The 20,173-nt window shown below is 40.8% G+C and overlaps 1 protein-coding gene and 1 non-coding gene across 2 annotated transcripts; both read right to left on the bottom strand.

The window, feature by feature from the left end:
- Positions 1-4,369: 4,369 nt before the first annotated feature.
- On the bottom strand, positions 4,370-4,450 carry TRNAL-CAG. The gene has a single exon. It is a non-coding gene; the product is annotated as a tRNA-Leu (tRNA).
- Positions 4,451-9,312: 4,862 nt separating this feature from the next.
- LOC121981453 (geranylgeranyl diphosphate reductase, chloroplastic-like) lies at positions 9,313-11,010 on the bottom strand. Its single transcript, XM_042533983.1, has 2 exons — positions 9,992-11,010; positions 9,313-9,923 (listed from the first exon to the last, which is right to left on the bottom strand). The coding sequence occupies exons 1-2, from the start codon at positions 10,975-10,977 to the stop codon at positions 9,488-9,490; spliced, it is 1,422 nt and encodes a 473-aa protein (XP_042389917.1). The 5' UTR covers positions 10,978-11,010; the 3' UTR covers positions 9,313-9,487.
- Positions 11,011-20,173: the final 9,163 nt, after the last annotated feature.

Raw genomic sequence — 20,173 nt, 5'->3', positions numbered from 1 at the left:
TATCCCCAAAGAGCAGCGTAAAAATTTACTTACCGTGCATCCGCTGGCCTACCCAGTAGCCCTCGCGCGTGGGTCCCGCGCCAGAGAACCTGTGATTCGGTGAGATATTGGGGGCGAATTGTGAGTCGATTCTATAACCGGTCGATGTCCGTTTAAAAAATCCGTCCGGCTGGCGCCCTCGGCCGTTGATACACGAAGGACGATATCATCGGACGGACTAGATGTCCTGGAGCCGTACGACGGGCATATAGTAGAGAAACTTGAAGAGGGACGGGTGCACGTGGGAATCGAAGCCACGTCGGAGCAGAGGCCGAAAGATCACGTGGGATTGGCAATAGAATATATTTGATTAATCGACCATGTGTTTTCTCTCAACATACATGGTTTTACAAATATCCAAACAATATTATATATCTTTCTTTATCTCATAAAAATTACATACCATCTCTCCCTTTTTTTTCTCTCTTCTTGCTATTTACATGTATAAAAAAATAATATTTCTGTTTTCTCTCCACTCAATCATCATTATGTTATCTAATTTTAAAAACCAACAACATAATACTGTTAATTTTTAAAAATACTAAACTTTAAAAATCAGCAACATCATAATAAAAAAAATCATATTAAAATTTAATGTTAATTCTTTCAATAAAATTTTAACAAATCCAGAGATGTCAAAATAAATAATGAAATATGTCGTACACCTTGTGATCTTAAAAATTCACATGACCTAAAATAAGCCCAATCAAATTTGTCTAGATCTATAAATCAATTTTAGTCAAATCCCATGATAGATTTTGAAATCAGCAATATTACATATCTATGTTGCTAAAAAAATCAGCAACAAAGAGTGTGTTGCTGATTAACACAAAGTTTTGTTGAAAAAATTCTAACAACACCGTATGTATGTATTGTTAATTTTGATTTTCGAAAATAATCGTGCCTCTGTGTTACCGAAAAATTCCAACAGCACTATGCCTATGTTGCTAATTTTTTCAACAAAGTTCTATGTTGTTGATTTCAAAAATCAGCAACACTATGTATTACTAAAAAAATTCCAGAGTAGATGCTGTTAAAATTTTTTCAATAACATAGATATACGGTGTTGGAATTTTTTTCAACAACACTTTTATTACTGATTTCTAGAAAACAGCAACACGGACATACAGTGTTGTTTAACACGGATTGTTGTTGATTCAACAACATAAACATACGATATTGCTGAAAAAAAAATCTAGCAATACTGTGTCTATATTGTTGATTTTTAAAAATCAGTAACACATACACAACACTCTGTTGCTGAAAAAAATCAATAACGCAGGTATACGATTTGTTGGAATTTTTTTTAGCAACACGGACATACGGTGTTGTTGGAATTCCAATAACACTTTTGTTGCTAATTTCTAAAAATCATCAACACAGACACACAATATTGTTAGAATTTTTTCAATAACACTCTGTTGTATATTTATGAAAATCAACAATATATGATGTTACTTAAATTTTTTTAGCAATAATTTGTGTTACTCATTTTTAGAAATTAGAAACACATGGTCTTGCTGATTTTTGATAAATCAACAATACACTATGTTAATGACTTGGAATTTTTTTAGATGGAAAAAAAGGAAAAAAGAGATAAATAAAAAGAAAAAAAGAAAGGAAAAGAGAGACTTACATCGTTTGAACATTTTTAACACGAAAAATTAGTAACACAGTAATCTATAAAATTAATCATGTGTTGTTAATTTTCAAAAATCAATAATACCATTTTTTATTGTGTTGTTGATTTTTAAAAATCAACAATACAGTAAAAAATTGTTCGATTTTTTTTTTATTATTAGTAAAAAGAAAATCAGTAACACATACTTTTTTTTCATCGTATTGCTGATTTTTTTTTAAAAAAAAAATTATTATGTTACTGGTTTTTAAAATTCAACAACACAATTATGCTGATTGTCCGGAGAGGAAAAAGAATTTTTTTTATTCCATGCAAAATAGAGAAAAGAGGTTGCAAGCAATTTTTATGATGAACTGTAAAAAGGAAGAAAGACTATTATTTGGACATTTACAAAACCATACACGTATTTGGAAAAAATGTATATTCACATTGTTTGATAAATTGCCGAATAATATTACTAACAAATTCCTAATTAGACACCATTGAAAAAAATTCTTACCAAAACATTTAATTATTTTCTCTATAATATAATTTAAATTTACAATCTATTTGAATAAGTTCTCACTGTTAATATGTTGTAAGTTTAGATTAATAGAAGAAGTTATATTTGGTCAATCAATTGTTCTATTCTCGTATACATAAAAAAGGTTATTCATAGTAGAATTAAGCTAATGTCACCATTTTAGCATAGTGAATTAGCATATTAACTTTTCTTTTCAATAGAATCAATCTAAAATCTTTGTATAAAAAGTGTCATTCTACTAATTTGTCGATATACTCTTCGAGCTTCAAGTTAATGGTTCAATTGATTAACTTGTTGTCTTTAATAGTGATGGTCCTGAATTTAGTAAAGATTAAGTCCTTAATCAATAGGCAACAAGAAGTAATCAGGTGAATGATTAGTATTTATATATGGTGGGGAACAAGGTTACATGAATGACTAAACTTGTAGTGGCTTTTACAAGGAGGCTTAGCTCATGCTTGACTAAAGTGTTTGGTTAATTATAGCCATCACCCACTGCAAAAGTCAGTTTAATTAATTAATTATATTGGGATTAATTATTAATCTATACAACTCTAATTGTAAAGCCTAATCTAATCCTTTCTCGATATGCATTCGAGTGTTTTGTGGAGGGATTCTCTAAAGATGAACACCTAATGCCACCACCCTTTGTCTCCTCAGTTAACATTAGAACTACTTAACAATATTTACAACTCGAGGAATATTATAGTTAAGAATTAAGGTTATTAATTATTTGAAGATGATCGATAAACCGTATGATGGGATGAGATAACATGCCTTTTGACACATGGTAGGGACCTAATCACATATGATGATAACTTCATCTTTTTTAGATTAAATTAAGTAGTTCTTTACTTGAAGAATAGCATGCTAACCCACAAATTAATTGTGCTTTGCGAAAGGTGTTCTAAAGTGATGCTTGCTTTGAACTTGCATGGGACACATGAAATAGATATGTGCTAATCATAAGATCAACAAATGATTAATTAGCATCATTTGATATATATTTTTTTTCTCAAATTATTATTTGTTTTTAGGAGTGGGCAAGTTTGTAGCTTACTCAATGCAAAAGGCATTGAGGTAGACATCATTTTATGGCTCACACTTGCGGTGGCAATGATAAAGAACAACATACTTATAAATGTCATTAGATAGCGAATCTAAATATGATCGAACTTAAATGAGGCATTAATAAGAAAAGATCCTACATTAATTTTGTAGATAACAAACATATTTAAGTAAGAAAATGGCAATTGTAACTGGCATTTAAATAAGAAGCTAGAGTGTATTTTTAAATATTTGAAGCAAAAAAAAGAAGAAAAAAAAGTTAGAAATAAATTTCATGAAAAATATACATGTGAAAAAATTTGACAAAGAGCTCTCTAACAAAAAATTTAAAAGAGGTAAACTTTTTCCTTTAAATTTCTAGTGCTTAAATTTGTATGATAATAAAGATGGTATCGTTCAACTCAATCGGCTAATATCATCGACCATGCATAAAATATAGGTAAGTGAATCACATGAGATATTTTACCCTAATTTAACCTTTTATATGAGGAAGATCAGACACTCAATGAATCATTTTACACTTATTAAAAATTAACCTCACGATCTATTGGATTAAGCATTTATGCATATATTAACTATGTCAATCCGTTGGAGTAACATTATAATTTTATATAATAAAAATTGATTTACATCAATGAAACATGATAATATCTCAAGATACAAAGTGATAGAATGTTGATAAAAATTGAGTAAAAAAAACTTGCACTAAAAAATAAATATTTAGATTTTAAATCTTTGTAATATCATTAATTAAACTTATTGACTTTCACCGGGATTGTGTTTGCATTGAATGTGAAATAAGAATATTTTTGTCATTTTGTGATAAAAACAAAAAATAATCGTTAAAACTCATGAAAATTAAGCAAAACAAATTCTTATACTGCAGAACAATTATTTAATATGCTGTATTATTTTCCTTTTGCTTCATTCTCCACAAGACTCTTTCATGTAATAAAACGCTAATGAAATGGAAGGATCCCTAACTAAATTGAAGCACAAGAGAAAATTAAAATATACAGCAGATTTTTTTTCAACAAAAATAAATGAAATACAACGTATATTAAAATGTTGAGTGATGAAAATAGAAAAAAAACTTGGACTGTCAAGAATGGGATTCGAACCCATGCCCTTTCGGACCAGTACCTGAAACTGGCGCCTTAGACCAACTCGGCCATCTTGACGTTAGTACAATGGTACGGTTTAAGTAAAACTTAAACTAAAGTAATCTATTTGTTTTTTTACAAACTAGGTAGTAAATGAGCCCAACGTTTATAAACAAGTTTTTTGTTTGACTTGATAAAAGCTTGTTATTTTTGTTCAATATACATAAGATCAATTAAATAAATAAATTTGAACAATTCATTAAACTAAATAAATAAACTTAAACATATATGTGTTCAGTTTGTTAATATTCGTGAACAACATTTGTGAATAATATTCACGAACCATGTTCATTAATAAAACTCTTATCAATATGTTAAATAAAAAAAAAACAAATAAGTTTGAATTATTAAGTTCAAAAACTAATCAAATAAGTAAAAGTTTTAAATAATCAAATAAGCTTGAATTGAGAGCTCGATAACATCTAAACGAACCAAACTCAAGTCAAGCTTGAATTGAGAGCTCGATAATATCTAAATGAACCAAACTCAAGTCAAGCTTCAAATAAGCTCAAGTTCATAAAAAAAAAAACCAAGATTGAACAATCATTTTGAAGGCTTAATTCATTTTAAGCTCAGTTTGGCTCGATTACCTTATCGCATAAACTTAAACACCCAAAAGTCAGCTCGATTTGTTTACAGCTCTAATGCAGACCTTCATCTGACTAATCGTGGAGGTTGGTGACCGTCCCCGATTCATCCACTAGATAAATTCAAAAATACTGTAGCTCCTAACATGGCAACCTAGTAGTGTCAATAGTTCGAGTACAATAGGCATAAGTATATTCTATTTGTTTTTTTAATACTTCAGATATCCAACTCTTCAAATTTATTAATCTCTATGGAAGTTTTCTATCGGCTATTAAGATAAATTAAGAAGCATGAACGATATGTTGTTCTACGGTCAACGTTCCAAGGTTGTCTTTCCATAAGAGGAAATTAATTCGCAATATGCCACAACTAGGAAGCAACTCATGTTTGATTAATTATGAAAGTGTCTTAACATTGCACCAGAGACCAGAGACCCGAGACATCTATTTTCTCTTGATCCTTAAGTTCCTCTCATAAGCTCTTAGCCATTAAAATAAATCAGGAAGCATGAATGAAGCCCCACTTTCTAGTCAGTGTTTCAACGTTATTTTCCCATCGAAGAAAATTAATCCAGTATATCATAATTAAAAATTGATCCATAAATACTTGATTAACTACAAAAGTCCTACCATTGTACCGTAACTTAGAGCTTTTATTTGTTCTTTTGCGGCAACAAGGATGGAGCCACATTAACTTCTACCTAGGTCCAATGAGGATGAGAAGGAGATTTATGGTAGGAGAAAGGGAAAAAAAAGTGAGGGAAAGCGGAAGGTAGCTCAGGTGATGGTGTCGGTGTTAGCACTCATGCCCCACAACTAGGGATTTGCCCGAATAGATCACCTAGGCTAGCTCCGTCAATGTATGATAAAAGATGATGACGCTCACCATAGGCGGCTCAGTATCACCGGTCCCTGTCTAAATACAAGCAAGTAAATTATGAGGAGTTTTGCCTAACAATAGTAGTGTATGTAGGGGATGAGGTAATTCGTGGGGCTTTTGCATTGGCTAGAAATCGATCCAGACTTATACATGACAATACTACTACATGAATCATTTGGGAAACACATCTATTTGCTCTTGATCTTATGTTCCTCTCGTCAGTTATCAATCAAAATGGCATTTCTAGTCAAGTTTGGTGGCAGATATTGTTGGTGCAATCGACCTCTAGAGTTTTGTGTTTGACAATATACCCAAGTATGGTCAGGTTGACTGAGGGTTAATATAAATAGAACTTGATATTTGGAAGAGAAAAGTCTAGTCATGACTAGCAAGGGTAAGTCCTTACCGAATGATAGTAAGGTGAAAAGTCTACTAAGTAACTAGTCCTAACTGGAGGTTAGGCAAGGGGAAGTTCTGATGAGTGAAGTCAGACTCTAGTGAGTGAAACTAGATGATGGAAGTCCTAGTGAGTGAAGCCAGACATTGGAAGTCCTAGTAAGTAAAGCTAGGCAACCCTAGGAGGAGGTAACCCTAGGTAATGAGAAGTTTTGGAAAAGTAAACTCCAAACATGTGTGATCGATTGGTTTCTGGTCGACTGCATGTGGTCGACTACGCGGTTGACCAAACCAGCGAATTCTTAATATTGCTAACATTATTTTATATCTATTGTGCTAACTCAGTGTTACAAGTAAGTCTTAGTAGATCAGATTGATTATACACTAAGCAGGAACAGAGAAAGTCCAAACAGGTCTAGAGGACCAGATGTTTCACAGGTGAGTGGAGGTAAGCACTGGAGGAGAGAGTGATCCAGTGAGGACGAACTCAATGGGGTTGTAGGCGTCGGTACAATTTAAATATATTTTGAAAGTTTAAGTTGAGACCATAACTATATTCTGTCTTCCCAATATAGGATCTAAGTCATAAATTTATTTATTTTATTCATGTGATAACTTTGTGTTGCAGGATATCTTTATTATTTGGACTAACATATTTTGTAGGAACAAAAGTGAAAGTAAACCTCAGTTGAAGTAACTACACAGAAAGGCGCAGAGCCTCCTGTGTGGCGAAGGCGCTCTGAAGCTTAGCCCAGAGGCGCCTCAGAGCGCTTGGAGGCGCCCTTAAGGAAATAAAGTTTGCGCTAAGGAAAGGCGCCTTGGAGTCAATAGGAGGCACCCTTGCGTATCTGTTGGAGACTCCTTAAAGCACGTTGGAGGTGCTCTCACACAGATAAACAACAGACTTTGTGCGGATAAGTTGTGAACGTTGCAAATCTGATAAGCCTTAAAGAAGGCGGCTCAAATGAGTTTTAAAAGGAGGTCACGAGCAGCACTTGAGACACAACTTCAATACAAGCTCCAACAATCAATCTGCTGCTTCATTCACCAACTACTACGACTCTACTATGCCCGATCGCTATCGGCAGACCAACACCAACACACAACCTCAATTAAATTCAATCCCCATAAGCGTTGGTAATGAATTCTTTTATTGTGCATTTTCTTTTATATACTTGCAAAAGAAAAATGTAAGGTTATTATACTTTTCTTCTTCATTTGTATTCGGATTATTCTTTCGATGGTTCCAGAAGAAAATTTAGTGGATTGCCCATTGATAGATCTGAAGGTCTGAGTCTTAGAGTAGAAGTCGTCGAAGGGTCCAAATCAAGTAACCAACCTTGTGTTGTTTCGCTTGTTTTTATTGTTTTTATTTTCCGTTGCGTCTCCTCCTCTCACAGGCATCGATCCTACCGACACAATGAGGGAAAAAAATCCCTTTTACCCCTTAGCCAATTTAATGATCAACTATAAGTTAATCACCTATTATATAAGTTGAAGACGGACCGGACTATGAGAAATATTTAAGATGAGTATAGTTATCTTTTCTTACGCATGACAACTGTACAATCATTGAAAAAAACAAAAAAGGAAAAACCTTAGAAATCGACACACAAAATACAAAAGGCAATTAGTGGCTATAGATGGCCCAACGTTCTTAAAACTGAACCTGTAATCTAAGTTATTAATCTCCTGTCCGTGTCAATTTTCTAAGATGGAATCGTTTTTTGGAAAAAAAAAAATTATGAAATGGAAATTCTATATTCCTCACTGTTGTTAAAGGGAAGGCCGTTAGACTAGGATTCATACCAACTTTCTTATTTAAAATATATAATTTAAAATAAAATTACTTTATTAAATTTAAATATTTATTTTCACTACATAATATAATATATAATTTTTTTTTTCTATTTTTCTCTCTCTTCTATATACTATTTAAAAAATAAAATCTATTCTCTAAATTTAAAGAAATATTATTCATAAATATTAAATATAAAGAATGAATAGGATAGCTAATGTAAAATTTTTTTTAATTATCCTATCTAAAATTTAGAGTAAAGTCTTTGGATAAGATATCTCGTGTGAATGAGTATCCACATCAATTATCCTAAACTAAATTTTTACCTTAAATTTTATATTTTATATATAAGAAAACATATATATGAGCTACCCTATCTATACCTTTAATATACATTTTATCAATAGTAATTATCTAAATTTAAGAAATAATTCTATTTCTTAAATATTAAAATAGTATTTCTCTCTCTCCTCTATCAATAATAAAAAAAAATAGGAAAGAAAGATAAAAAATAATAAAAAATTGAATATGTGTTAAATTATAGGGAAGTTGATATATTATGTAATAAAAAATGAATATATAAATTTAATAAAGTATTTTTTACTTTAAATTTTAAATTTTGGATGAAAATTCTGGCATGGATGCTCTAATGCCTCGATCGGTAAGATGCCCTATACATTCTAAAATAGGATATATTACGAAGGCTTATTCAATTTTAATCAAACAAGTCTCTACAAGGGGTATCATATGATATAATCCCAAAGTGTATTTATACTTATCTAGAATCAAATTATGTTTCTAACATCTCTACCAATCCATCCCTAGACTAACATAGAAAAGGAAAATCACAAATAACTACTAGCTTGGAACAATTAAATAACATATAGAAAATAACAAACACCCAGAAAAGGAAAATCACAAATAACTACTAGCTTGAAACAATTAAATAACATATAGAAAATAACAAACACCCGATTATTAATAGAGATTTAACCCCAGATCTTATGGTAGCATTGCCACCCTCCGCTAGGCAGACAGTCACGTGTTAGATAAAATGTATTCTCAAACTTCTGAGTAACAACAGTCAGGCAGTTGGCCTCTTCAGTTTGTTAGATTGAACCGTGCACATTTTCTGAATCATATGTTTTTATTTCTTTTCTTCAGCAAGGTGCCAATCAGAGAATGCAGTTGTTCTCCTTCGATCCATACTCTTCCCAGAAACTTCAAATTAGCTCAGCATCTTTTATTGGATGAATAATAGCTCATATCTAATCAGTCTAAGGAAATTGAATGAGCTTAATTTCTTGTCATAGATTACAAATAAATCACGCCGTTTTGATCTAAGCAAACGCCTGGTTTTGTGCCATTGCCGTTAAAATTCCCTCCTTTTTGTTTCATAAGGTGATCTTGTCCATCTCCCTCCTCAAGGCATTTGCCCTCACGAGGCTGCCAATGGTGTTGACCGCGAGCTTGAGGTCGTCCAGGGGGTTTCCCGGCACCACCTTCTTGTACAAGTAGCTGTCGAAAGTCATCTTCTGCACGTACTCGTCGGCGCACATCTCCACGAAGGCCTCCCGCGCCGCGTTCGACCGGTAGAACACCTTCTGCAATACGTCGAGCACCTTGTAGGTCGGCCAGTACATCTTGTCGAACTTCGCCAGGTACTTCCTCAGGTCGCTCTCCTCGATCATCCGGCTGCCGTTCTCCGACCCCTCCACGATGGCTTCCGCGCACATCCGCCCGCTCTTGGCAGCGAAGTAGATCCCTTCGCCGGAGCACTTGGTCACGTAGCCGGCCGCGTCGCCGACGAGAGCTACTCTTCCCAGTACTCTGTTTCATGGGTCATGCTTCAGATTGAGTAATGAACCGCGAGGTAGCGGTGGATACAGGAAGCATACCGTCGGGGGCGAGGGTGCTCGGGAATGGGGTGGGCCTCGACGCGGATGATGGTGCCGCCCTCGATCTTGTCCTTCGCCCTTAGCCGCGTGGCCGCCTGGAACTTTTTGATGTCGGTCTTGTGCGTGACGGTGCCGGTGCCGACGGCCACGTGGTCGCACTTGGGGAACACCCACCCGTAGAAGTCCGGCGAGACGTCGTCGCCGACGTACATCTCCGCTCGCTCCTTGTAGTACTCCATCTTCGATTCCGGTATCTTAACCCGCTCCTGGAATGCGATCGCGTATTCGTACTCCCCTGCCCCGATCGATTTCGCCACCCGCGAGTTCGCCCCGTCCGCCCCCACCACTGCGTCCACCTCCGCCGTTCTCTTCTCCCCTGCGCCCCCTCCCGAGTATTCGGTGTATGTAATTGTGTAGCTGCCACTGGGACCCTCCGGCTGATCCAGCCGCAGGAACAACCCGTTGATCACCGACGCCCCCGCCTCCGCGGCCCGACCCCGGAGGTACGCGTCGAGCACCTCGCGGCGCACCATCCCGATGTACTCGTCCGGGCCGAGGGTTCGCCCGATGTCGACGGCAACATTGGAGGGTGAGATCATCTTCATCTTGGTCACGCGCCGGTCAATCAGGTCGAGAGGCAGGCTGAACTCCTCCACCATACAAAGGGGGATCGCGCCGCCACAGGGCTTGCAATTGTCCATTTTTCGCTCGATAAGAATCGTCTCAACACCGCCCTTCGCAAGCGCCTCCGCCGCCGCGCCTCCTGCTGGGCCTCCGCCCACCACCGCCACCCGCAGCTTGCGCCCATTGAGGCGGGGACTCGCCCGGCTAGCGCGGACCGCGAGGCGACGTCGTGGAGCAGGCGGCGCATACTTGATCGACGCTGCGCCAGAGGCTCCGAGCAGGTGGGTGTCGCGGCGGAGGTCGGAGAAGGGGCGGAGGGAGTCACCGGCGGCCGAGCGGACAGCAGCGGAGAGAGAGGCCATCTTGGTTCCGCTTCGATGCTTCCGACTGGGCTTTCCCGATATTTGTGCTCACCGGCGCGGACTGTGGATAGCGTCCCGGGGATTGCGTGGATTTGAACCGTTGGATGGGAGGGTTGGACGCTTCGGATCCGATGTGGATGAGGTGGGGAGATTTTTCTCTTATAAAATTTCATTAAATTATTTTCGGACAATATAACTGGTTAAGGGCAGGCCACGTAGCACATGGCACGGGCATTTAATTTATGTCTTCCAAAGTAGGAACATCCACTTATTAATCTTAGAAGGGAAGTTGTAGTAGGTTAATTTATTTCTACTATTTATTTATTTTTTTCTAAGAGCTCTTGGGGCATCCACGGGAGCTCCGAGCTCTCAATGTGAACGTGTCTTCTAGAGTGGCATTTAGGCAGCCGGAAATCTCTGGTCCAATCTGTCATTATTCGTTTCTAGACCAGAGATAGTGATTGGAAGATTCAATAGCCCCCATCTATTTAATAGATAGAGATCATTAAATCTCTCCAATTAATATAATGGACCATGATAAAAAAATCCTTGCTCATAACGATAGAGCCGTTCTTTAAGTTGTTTTAAATTAAAAAGATTTTTTTTAATATTTGTTAAAAAAAGTTGTTGTTAAACTTAATTTAATAAAAATCTATAAATACATCTCTCATTTTTTTTATTTTCATTTATGTTATGATTCTCCTCTCCTATCTTTCTTTACTTCTCTATTTATAGTTGAGATAGATGAAAATTTAATACTTCTTTTATAATTTTTTTTATCATGTTATAAAGTTGAAAAAATGACTAACTTGATATTCCGCTCTGATATTGATTGGATGGAGACTTCTCACTATCTTACGTGTCACAAAAAGTATTAGTGTCGTATCAAGGAAGGGGTTCCTCGACGTTGACCCTTCGACGCTCAAGTCAGTGATAAATTCTTGGAGAGAAATAGTAAAAAAAACTATAGCAATGAGCATGTAGAAATATATAATGTCACGCTCCAAAGGAAAGTCTCTGCCAGACAAAAATCCGACAGCATCTCCCCTGTACCGGTGATAATATGGAGCAATAAATTCATATACACACAACATGTAACATATTCAACAGCCCACACGGCTGGATATAAGCACAGCCATGCAGTATAATAAGCCTACACGGCTGAAAGTAAATGCAGCGGAAAATCACAAAATAATACGAATGTAAAACCAACAAGTCACTAACTAAAATACATGTAACCACCACACTAGACTTCAAAATCCACATCGACTTATTCAAAAGCAAAATACGCAAAATTAGCATACCACCCAAACAGTAACCAAAAAAAAAAAAACTATCCTCAAGTGTAACGTGGGGCTGGCAGCCGGGACTCTCCAAGCAACTTCTCAATCATCTACCTGTTACCTGGCGAAAGAAAACCAGTTTGTGAGGTGGTGAGTATTGGAACTCAGCGGGTATAGGAAAGATAGTGCATGAACATAACATATAAATAGAGAGTGCCAACAGTATACAGTGTCATAAAAGGAAAAGATAGCAGATACTAAACTAAAATTACAATAAATATTCGTACCTGTAACCATATCCTAGGTTAGTAAAATCAGGAGTAGAACAACTCTGCTACAGAGTTTCTCATAACTACAAGGGTAACATGTGAGGTATATACATATTACCAATAGGTAAGTCAGTCTAAACACATACAACAGATATATATCTTAACATATATAAGCATTTCAGCATAAGTAAGCAACAGTAGCATAAGCTAGCAACAACAACATATGTAAGCAACAACAGCATGTGCAACCAACAGCAGTCAAAACAAGTATAATAACAGTGTATGCACGGATGGTCACCCCGCCCACCTCTCTGCACCACGACCTCTGTATGGTCGAGAGGTCGGATCGATGACAACTGTACCACTCAAAGGTCGCCACTACTCTCGAGTGACCGAGTGGACAGGTGCTGAGTAGCTAACTAGCTACACAGCGAAGGGGGGTCCCTGCTGTTCGCAACTCCAGCTACCACTACCCATGCGTGGCCGAGTACGGCACGACAGGACAAGCGGCATCTGCTCCATCTACCACTCTCTCGAGTGGTCGAGCGTACGACACTAGTTAACGACTCTCTCGACTGCAAGGGAGAATTTGTCGTTAACATGTATGCAATGATATGATGCGCATCATACAACATTCATCATACAAATATAAACAGAAATTAGGTATGCTACATGAAGCCAACATGCTCAATACGGAACATAAGTAAACAACAATCCAAACATGCAAACATGGTATCTAGTATCTGCTACGTATCATAGATAACAACGAGAGACTATATAGATATGGAAACGAATATCTTAAAGATCGAGTGGAAGTATCAAACGCAGGAAAATAAGAGTGGAGTCAAAGTTAAAGCAGTTTCTATCCAAAGATAACTCATGCACTAAGTTCAAAGAACTAAAGAGTCAAAGTAAGAAGTACCCGCCTTTATTGCGAAGATCGTGCCAAACCAACCCAACGTCAAACCACCGTATCAAATAAAAATCCTGCAAACACATGATGCATATTATAGCTATGTCAAACATGAACCAGTTAACTAAATCCATCCATTCCCCTATGCGGAAACATTACAACTTTGAAGTCAATTTGTCAACAATCGAATCTGCTACTAGAAGCCCGAAACCATCATGAAAATAAAATGACCATGGAGACAAATCCCCAATCCAATAAAATCTGTTACACCATCCTAAAACTGAAAAAGAAATAAATTTGAAATTTGAAATCTGTCCAGAAGAAAGGAAATTTGAAGCCTTCACAAGGAAAAGAAACTACATTGAACTCATGTTTCCACCTACTAGATCTATCAGCAATTAGCTCATGGGAAAACAAGGTTACCAATAAATTAACCTCCAATCACCCTACACTACATCCACCAAAAATACAGTGATGCAAGACATGATACAACACAAACTTGAGTTGAAATCCACACTTTTGAATTCGTCCAGCATGTTAGAAACAATAGGGAGCAGCAAGGGCAGTATCAATCAAAGCGCAAAAGCACCTACAACCTATCCCAAAGCTTTCGGCAACATTAAGAGGAGGCCAAATACCATTACATCTAGCCGAGACTACCAAGAACAGGATCCCTAACTCAAATCGTCAAAAGAAACCGAATAAAGTCGACTATTCACTTGTTATACCCAATTTCATTGCGGAAATCAGAGAGGAAAACCCGTAATGATGCAAGAACAAGCAAGAACATACAGGAACACTACCGAAAACTCAAATCACGACTCATCCAAGTAGACAATCATCATAACCTAGTGTTAGGACCTTCGGATAGCGGCTAGAGAGGGGGGGTGTGAATAGCCGACCTCAAATTATCGTTTCTTCCTACAATTTAGGTTAGCGCAGCGGAAATACAATGTAGAAACGAAAGTGGAGAAGATCAAACCTCAAACACGATGATGTAACGAGGTTCGGAGATGATACTCCTACTCCTCGGCGTGTCCGTAAGGTGGACGAACCCTATCAATCCGTCGGTGGATGAGACCCCGGAAAACCGGCTAATATGAACTCCTTCTGGGTGGAGAAACCTCGCCACAATCTCTCTTGCAACAACAAGAATGGAGTACAACCAATAGAGAAAGAAAACAAGAACAATATAAATGTAAAAACACTTTGCTTGCCTTCTCGTCGACTGGAGTTCGATGAAACAGCAACTTCACGATGTCAACAGCAGCTGATCAGCAAACCAGCCGAGGGAAGCTCACACAAAGCTTCAGAAACACAGAGCTCAGCAAAGCTCAGATCGCAAGAGTGAGGAACCAGAACAACAGTTACTGTAGAGGCCCTTGACTTCGATATATATCCTGCACCTGCTGCACCTGTGAAGAAGACAAAGAGCAACACAGAAATCTAGCCGTTGTGTCGCAACGGCTAGGCCTGGACCGATCAGGCTCCAACCTGATCGGTCTGTGGACCGATCAGGCCCTAGGCTGATCGGTCCCCAGACCGATCAACCAACTCTCACAGAGAGTTGGCTTCGAAGTCTGATCGGTCTGTGGACCGATCAAACTATAGGTGGATCGGTCCATAGACCGATCCCCTCCTATCGCTCTCTGAAGTCCATTGCTTCCTGATCGGTCTACAGATCGATCAGTTAACCCACAGAAACATTCTGTTCGGTTACTGATCGGTCACCAGACCGATCAGATAAACCTGAGTATCACTGGATCGGTCTGCTGACCGATCCAATGCCCATGTGGATTTAGAGCTTCTCATTCCTAAATCCTAAGGCCTTCCTGGTCTTGAGAACGAGCTACCGAGCCCTCTCTGACCTAGTCCGGAGAACGAGCTACCGAGCCCTCTCCGACTCTGTCTGGTCCAGAGAACGAGCTCCCGAGCCCTCTCTGACCTAGTCCGGAGAACGAGCTACCGAGCCCTCTCCGACTCTGTCTGGTCCAGAGAACGAGCTCCCGAGCCCTCTCTGACCTAGTCCGGAGAACGAGCTACCGAGCCCTCTCCGACTTCATCCGGTCCAGAGAACGAGCTCCCGAGCCCTCTCTGACCTAATCCGGAGAATGAGCTACCGAGCCCTCTCCGACTTCGTCCGGTCTAGAGAATGAGCTCCCGAGCCCTCTCTGACTCCATCTAGTCCAGAGAACGAGCTACCGAGCCCTCTCTGACTTCATCCAGTCCAGAGAACGAGCTACCGAGCCCTCTCTGACTTCCACGTCCGGTCCAGAGAACGAGCTCCCGAGCCCTCTCTGACCTAGTCCGAAGAACGAGCTGCCGAGCCCTCTTCGACTTCGCATGCCAAGCTTCCATACTTGGACTTCTCCTGTGCCAAGCTCCCTGCTTGGACTTCTCCCGTGCCAAGTCTCCATACTTGGACTTTTCCGTGCCAAGTCTCCATACTTGGACTTCTCCGTGCCAAGTCTCCATACTTGGACTTTTCCCGTGCCAAGCTCCCTGCTTGGACTTTTCCGTGCCAAGTCTCCATACTTGGACTTTACCCGAATCAGGTCAACTCAAGTTGGGTCAACCAGGTCAACCTTGACCAAAGGTTGCACCCACAATCTCCCAAGTTTGTATTCTTGTCAAACATCAAGATACAACTTTTCTATTCTCGTCAAACATCAAAATACACCTCGAGTCAGGTCAACTCGAGTCGGGTCAACCAGGTCAACCTTGACCTAAGGTTGCACCAACACCTAGCACCTAATCCTTACCTCCCTGATCTCATACCCACGTATGGAGAATACTTGCCGGACCACTTAGGGCACGGCTCGGAGAAAAGAGGATCAACGACTGTGGTTCGCGGTGCTCGTGCGAGGGAGAAGGATCGCCGTTGTGCTGTCCGTGTGAGGGAGAGGTTGTCGGCTGTGCTGCTCATGTGAGGAGGAAAGGTCGGCGGCTGGGGCTCGTCGTGACCGGCGGTGGTGCGGTGCCTCAGGTGCTGGCGTGAGGAGAGGTTGGCGGCATCCGGGAACTCGCAAGAGGGCAGGAAGGACGGAGAGGACGGCGTCGCGATGTGAGGGCCCAGGGGAAGAGAAGATGCGGCAGCTGGTGCCCGCGTGAAGAGGAGGAGAGGCCGGCGGCTCTAGTTGCGGGAACACACGAGAGGGAGAGGGAAGGAGGTTCGGCGGTGGTTTGGGGCAAAGAGGTTTGACGCGGGTGGAGAAGGGAAGGGATCGGCGAGAGAAGAAGAAGAAAAAGGGAAATTAGAGAAAATAAACTTAGGTATTGGTTTTATACCTTAGGTTAATAGAATTAATCAACTCCCAAATTTGGGTATTCTAAACAGACCTTTTCCAAAGCCTATAATTTTATCCCTCAAAATACACCCTATGGTCTCCGATTAAATCCGTAAAAATTTCTAAAAATTTTGTTAAGGCTATTAGTCTATTAAACCTTATTATTTATCTACTATTTTATTTAGTATTTTACATATAACATCACGTACTAGCACCAGTAGATTAAGACTCCTTTTATAATGTTATTGTTGTGTATATGCACAGATTTTGAAGCACTTCCAAGAAAGGAAAGGTCATAAAGTGACTTTGACACATTTCTTAAAATGAGCCCGCAAATCTCTATGATTTGACAGACTGGAAGCTTCGAAAGTGTGATTTATCTACAGGATATTCTCTATCCTTCATAGCACAAACTGTAAAAAAAAAGCGTACTAATTGATTGGGCTGTGGAACTCACCACAGACTACTTTGACCAACCAATCACATTATTGATATAGTCCGACTGACCCTTCTTTCCAAACAGTAACCGATCGGTATTTATGAATGTAGTGGGTGATTCGGCTTTCATTCGACTTCCTTATTCAACCCGTAAGCAACCAAGCGACTAGTGTGTCCGATTGGACTATATGTCCGATCGGCTAGAACACTCAATTAGAGTAATTGATACTTGTCTTCATGTTGGTATTGTTTAAGAAACTTGTCTTCAAGGCCCGATCAGATAAGCCCCTGACTTAACCTTCCACCCGCGCATGAGGCTCGAAACCAAGGTTGTCAGACTAGAGGTCCGGTCGATTCGATTAGCCATTCTCTTGTTCCGAATGATGTCGACCACCCTTTGACTTTGGCTCCCATGTTAGCCGGTCTCCTAGACTTTGACTCATCCCAAAGGGGCCCATTTTAAACACCGTATCACTTTTAAATTCTTCAAATGCGAAAGAAAATACATCTTTTCAAAATACTCACATTCCTTCAAATGTCCAATACCCTCATTTTTTATTTCAAATAATGATGCGATGATGACGAGGGGTCCTACCCTGCTGCCACGATGGAGGTCAGAGGAGATCAAAGTCAAGACGGTCAAGACGTATAGGGGATCGATCGGTCGGGCGAACCATGCCCCTACCAGGGAGAAGGATTCGATCCACCGTCGCCTTCGACACAAAGAGCATTCAAACAATCGACGCTCAAGGGAGAACGATGTGCAGAAGCCGAGCCGAGTGGCTGCCCCGCTCGGCCAGACAACGAGGCCTGGCATCGACAGAGTTCAACTTCGGCCGAGCGGCTACCTCGCTTGGCCTGACAGCAGACTCGACAGTGGCAGAGTAGAACTTCGTTCAAGCAGGCAAGGAATATCGAGGTTCTGGCCGACCGAACAGGGCACCAGAGCGGCGAATAGACGGCCGAGCGGCCAACCCGCTCGTCCTGGTGGTATAGTACGTTGATATCCCTCAACATACTTTTGGGAGTTGGTGCCGCTAACATCGGGTATAGGCTACCAGAAGATCGTACGACGAAAGCTTCTACTGTCACTTTAGAGATTTGCTCGGCCCGTTAAAGTACCGTGTCAGGGACACTTTACTGACAAGTCTTTTCAGGGAAAGCTTTGAGAAGCGTGCTCACCTTGGGAAGCATGTTCACCTTGGGAAGCGCGCGCACGCGCTACCGGAGCTCTATATAAAGAGGGGTCCAAGTATCGACGAAGGTACGCAATACACGCGAATTCACTGTTTGTGCTACAATTCTTGTTGCTCCGCTTCATTCCTTATCGTCAATGACTGACTTGAGCGTCGGAGGGTTAATGTCAGGGACCCCTTCCCTAGCTCAACACTGACGTAGGTTGTATTGCAGGTCCGCGCGGAGTCCACAGAAGGTCAGCGTGAGCGCCACATCCCCAACTTTCCGTCTCTTCAACTTTCGAACATGATCATATTTGATGTCGTCTGTGGGAACGTAGTCTGCATCCGAGCCAAGAAGATGGAGGACGTTGGATGACTCACCACTGTGACGTTCACCCAAGAAGAGATTGAGATGCTCGTTCAAGCCCGAGTGACAAAAATGATCGAGCAGCAACAACAGCAGGCGCTAGCTGATCGACAAGTGCCACAACCTGCAACATCGGCGGCTGAGAGACGAATGGGGCTAGAAGACCGAGCGGAGAAAATCTCTGTATGGGGGCAGAACATAAGGTTGATCGGCATATAGGGGGAAGCGCCGCCCGCGCCGATCCCTTCCATCGAGCCTTGTTCCAAACTCCCTCAGAGATAGCCCAAGCACATCAAGAGCGGGGATCGTCGGGACGCGCAAAAGGGCAAGGCGCCCCAAGGTAACACGTCTCCCGGATGGATCAATCGACAATTCTTAGAGGGGATCTTATAAGACCCTCTGCCTAGACATTACACCCCACTAGCAGGTGGGACGTACAACAGGCCGACCGATCCAGATGATCATCTGGATTGGTTCGACAACGAAGCCATGCCGCACCAGTACACGGACGGAATAAAGTGCCGAGTTTTTCTCACTACGCTTTCCAGATCGGCGCAACGCAAGTTCAGAAGACTGTCGGACGGCTCGATACGAAGCTTCAAAGATTTCTGAGACGCGTTCCAGCATCATTTCGCCAGCAGCCGACGCTACCAGAAGACAAGCGTCAACCTCTTTGCCTTGAAGCAAAGGCCCAAGGAAGCGCTGCGAGCGTATATTCAGTACTTCAACCAAGTTGCCATGGACATCCCCTCGGTCTCATCCAAGACCATAATGAATGCCTTCACTCAAGGACTTGCCGAGGAAGATTTTTTCCGGTCGCTCATCAGGAAGCCACTCAGGGACTTCGACCACATGCTCAAGAAAGCCAATGAGTATATAAATATGGAAGAAGCCCAAGCGGCCAGAAGAAAAGAGGCGCCGATCGAACCCTCGGCGCCGACCGAGCGTCGACCATCGAGTAGCCATCAACCGCCCAAAAGAGTTGAAAGCGGGGGGAGAGTGGTTGTACCAGGAGACTAGGACACATGTCATGCAATATATGACCTCCGGTTGGCCGAAAACGACGAGTGGCAAGGCATAGACGCCCATATTTTGCTCCTTTCACCAATCATCGACTAATAACACACGAGATTATCGTGGTCTGACACCCGTCGTCAGCCGACCGGCCTCAAGAGGATACCGCCACTGATCTCCAACCCCAGATCGGCGAGCGACGAGAGTATGAAAGAGGAATGCCCGAGCGGTCCGATTTGCACCAGGGGAGGGATAACGTCGATCCCTCCCGAATCTCAACCGAACAAAGTAGACCATCCGCTTGGAAAGAAGAAAATAGAAGCAACGTGTCCCGAGGATAAATAGGAATGATCACCGGAGGGCCGACCGACGATGATTCAAACTGAGGCAGGAAGACATACGCTCGGCATTTGGAGATCCACGCCATGGGATGTAAGGAGAAGGCCG

The sequence above is a fragment of the Zingiber officinale genome, chromosome 1B (genome assembly GCF_018446385.1).
Source record: "Zingiber officinale cultivar Zhangliang chromosome 1B, Zo_v1.1, whole genome shotgun sequence".
NCBI lineage: Eukaryota > Viridiplantae > Streptophyta > Magnoliopsida > Zingiberales > Zingiberaceae > Zingiber > Zingiber officinale.
This window is presented reverse-complemented; position numbering and strand designations above follow the sequence as displayed.